The sequence below is a fragment of the Lolium rigidum genome, chromosome 7 (assembly GCF_022539505.1).
Source record: "Lolium rigidum isolate FL_2022 chromosome 7, APGP_CSIRO_Lrig_0.1, whole genome shotgun sequence".
Taxonomy (NCBI): Eukaryota; Viridiplantae; Streptophyta; class Magnoliopsida; order Poales; family Poaceae; genus Lolium; species Lolium rigidum.
The window spans coordinates 190,607,912-190,611,803 of record NC_061514.1 but is presented as its reverse complement, the minus strand read 5'-3'; the positions used below and the strand labels follow the sequence as shown (position 1 = coordinate 190,611,803).

The 3,892-nt window shown below is 51.4% G+C and overlaps 1 protein-coding gene across 1 annotated transcript; it reads right to left on the bottom strand.

The window, feature by feature from the left end:
• Window positions 1-2,988: 2,988 nt before the first annotated feature.
• On the bottom strand, window positions 2,989-3,417 carry LOC124672400 (glutaredoxin-C9-like). The gene has a single exon (XM_047208635.1). The coding sequence runs from the start codon at window positions 3,415-3,417 to the stop codon at window positions 2,989-2,991; it is 429 nt and encodes a 142-aa protein (XP_047064591.1).
• Window positions 3,418-3,892: the final 475 nt, after the last annotated feature.

Here is a 3,892-nt window from a genome sequence, read left to right as displayed (position 1 = left end):
CTTGGTGCCGCTCGCAGGCAACAGAAGGTTCGTACCGCCAGTTGCAAGCGAACTTGGCAGTGCAGTTTTGGTCTTTGTTTCTCCTCTTTTTTGAGGTCTTGTGTTATTCTGTGTGCGTTCATTTGTAGTTGGTATCCCCGGCAAAAAGATGTACCGTGCTTCTAGCCGTTTGATGGCTTCGTTAATTTAAAGTCGGGCTCATTTCGAGTTTTTCATCTAAAAAATCGTGTACTGCTGAACTCAGCTGTTACATCAGACCATGTGAAACGTACTTCCCTTTCTTGGAAATTAATTGGCTTTAATTTGTGTAGATATGCATGTATAGAGTTGAGTGAGTAAACTTGAAAGGTAGGAAATGTATCCGTAAATTCAGCGGCTGCCCAGATTCGACCGGTGGAGGTGATGCAAACATGAACGTGTACGTACGTAGGCGAAAAGGAGAGCGCATACGTAGTTGAAAACGACGGCCGTCCGTCTGTATGTACTCCTACTACGTATCGACGGCAATGTCATTTGGCTGAGGCTGACGATGGTAGCGGTATGGCTATGGCGGCAGCGGCCAGCGGGTGACGAGAGGCAGCAGCAGGACGGTCTGCGTCTGGACCGGAGTGGACTGCCAACGCTGCATATCCAGATACGCGATGGGCTTTGGTCTGCGTATGGATCGCAGGCAGGCAGGCAGGCCAGACATGTTGCCCTTTGCGACGCCATGCACGCATCACCACGGACCGCCCCGGTCCGTTGCTGTATGCTATTGCTATACCGGGCGTTCCGTCTTGGGCTCTTTCGACGATGCAGCGACGTGCCGGCCCTATTCGCGGAAACTCTCGTCACGCACGCCATCCTCGCATACCTACGTCTACATGCACTGCTGCTACCTTTACTTTGCCTCCCTGCGCCGCTGCTTGCTATCAACCGTTGCCCACTTCAGTTTGACCGGTATACATTCCCATACTTCCGTCACTGCAAGGTTGTGGTCTTTCTAGTGTTTCCCCTACGTACCTAGAGCATCTCCAACATGTAAAATTGGCCATCTAGAAAACAGGTTTCTAAGGTACAGAAAAAAAGGGTTTTAGGGCGCCAAAACATTTTCTACCATTGTGATATGTTGTCCTTTTTTGGGTTTAGATCCCCTCCAAGCAGGGCCTTCGTCTTCTTCAGTTTTAAGGCTGAGGCCATAGTCAACAGCCTCTTAACATAAGTGATCTTAGCATGGGCAATTTGCTTCCCATGTGTCGCAAACCAAGGCGTGGCTCAAAGACGAATCCCCTCCGATAGGTTGTGGCGGCACCAAGACATGGCAGGGGACAGGGGTGGCATCTGGTTCGTGGTATGTGTTGCGTATGGGATACTGCAGCCGCCACGCTGAGAGGGTCGGAGTAGGTGTCAGTTGCATCGGAGGCACCATCCATGGCGCTCCTGTGGCCGGCACCGGTCAAGGCGGTAGGTAGCGGGGAAGTTGGGTTGGGCTCGTAGTGGCGATTTGTTGTGTGGCTGCTGTGGCGTCCCCCAACTATGCAGCACGAGAGGACAAAGTATGGAGCTGCCCTCAAACAATATTACAACACAAGATAGAGGTAGGCTTTTGTTAGAGCACGAGTTTTTGCCGCATATGCCCTTTTTAGGAACATAATACAAATACTCGCAAATACCACATACACTCATCCATATGAATGCACGGGAGCACACCTTGCCTCTCTGAGTAAATGGAAGAGTGTGGGTCTAAGAAACTGATCTGATCAATCTTGAGATTGGCGAAATCACCGCATACGCCTCGCTATTGATTGAATTGTTGTGTTCTCGCCGCCCTAGATGACCTGGAAATAGTTTGTTGGCTCTAGGTCTATTTTACATCATCTATATGACAATATTTATACACATTTGTAGAGTAGGTACGGAACGTACGAACGTCACGTGTAATACCATATCGGTACGAGTTTTAACTGCAGTAACTGCCGGCCGGACGGTGGATGCGTTTTATCGTCACAGGAACCGTGCTTTGGTGGTCTTTGCTAACATCAGCTCTCTCACCGGCCATGACCAACCACGCACGTCTTTTTGTTATTTGCGTGAAGTAGTGATTCACGGCTTTGAACGAAGCGAAAAAAGCTAGCAGCTCAGCTGGGTAGAAACGTTGCAAGGCATGCTCTGCTGCATGCGTCTGCCGTCTGCGTGCATACGTACGTACCACCAGTGTACAGCCGCATGCATCACCTTCTGTGACTGTGTGGAGGCATCTTCCTACTTTCGGCACTGCATGCTTTTCCATTCAATTCAAATTTCAATTTTATTCTACTCACCAACAATACGATAGATGTTGAGTTTTGTTTTGTCTAGGAGTACCAGTATTATTACTTACGAACCACTAATGATTTAGCAAGGTGAGTACTGCTTGACGGATAAGACGAAAATGACCAATTTGGGTGTCAAAGTCTCTACCTTGCTAAATCAAGATGAGAGAGTATCATCCATAAGCAGCAAAGAGAAAAGAGCTGAAAATCAAGGACATTACCTTCCCTCCAGAGCATATGCATCTCAGCATATGAAGTGCAAGCTAGCAAAGCTAAAGATTATCAAGATAGCAAAATTTTGGCGACGACAAATAAAGTGTCCCTTCTTGATAGATTAACCTCATGAATAATAACACCATAAACTAGGTAGGCGTCATTACATTTCAATGAAAATGAGTTGCATCCCCTCCACTATGTAAGTGGTGCTACTACTAACTAAGAACAAGCTAAGAAACACACACAGGTGACACGGCTAATTAACATTTCCTCGTTAATTATATCTACATCTCACTAGCGAGTAAAGCTCAACAACACACACAGACCATGCATCCACGGATCGCACAACACAAGAAAAGAAGAAGAAAACAACAGCGAACAAACACACGGAGACAGGCACACGAGCCGGCACGCCGCCGTCGATCTCGACCTTGAGGAGCTCCGGCCGGCCGGCAAGGCAAGAGGCAAGAGCAATGCAGGCTCAGAGCCAGAGCGCGCCGGCCTCCTTGAGGAGCGGGACGAGGGTGCCGTTGATGTGGCACGCCATCACCTTCTCCACCCCGCCCAGGAGCCTCCCGCCCACGAACACCACGGGAACCGCCGGCGCCTGCTGGTGGTGGCCGCCGCCGACGGGGCCGGGGGACAGCAGCTGCGTCAGCGCAGCCTGGATCTCCCTCCCGGCGCCGCCCATCTGGTCCAGCTCGTACACGGTGGGGCCGACGCCCAGGCCCAGGAGGAGGCGCTTCACGACGTGGCACATGCAGCACCCGCTGGCGCTGAACACCACCACCGCGTTGCCGCCCGCCATCCGCGCCACCCGCTCGTACACCGCCGCCTCCTGGTGCTCCTCCGCCTCCGCCATGCCGCCCACCACCAGGGCGCCCTCAACCTGCTGCTGCATCCTCAACATCTTGGCCGACTCCGACCTCTTCTTCCTCCCTAGCTAGTGATGAGAAACTGAGAGCGTAGTAGGGCAAGGTGATTGCTTCTTGGCTAATTGCTATGAAACGCAATGGAATGAAGAGCGAGATGAATGGAATGGGGATGGGTGGATGTGCGTTTATATAGAGGAACTGCACACAGGATCGAAGTGTGTGTGTGTTTGTAGGGCGAGAGTATCGAAGTGTGATCGTTGGCCGGAGGGAGGGTGGTGAGGTGTGGGGGAGTCAAAGAGACACGGATAGCTTTTTGCAGAGATGGTCGCGCGCTCCGCAACGAACCCGGCACACTCTGACGGCCAGTACTCCACCTCCTTCCACTACGGTTACGAGAGATGACACACAGACGGAGTAAAGCGAGGAGGCTAAAGTAGCTGTTGCGAGCTAGGCAGTAGCTTTTGCGCGTAGACGATCGAGGAGAAGGAAAAAAAGGAGAGGGATGGCCGA

What these genes read in the sequence shown, in the direction of transcription:
- LOC124672400 (XM_047208635.1), bottom strand. Translation starts at nt 3,417, where the DNA reads ATGTTGAGGATGCAGCAGCAGGTTGAGGGCGCCCTGGTGGTGGGCGGC.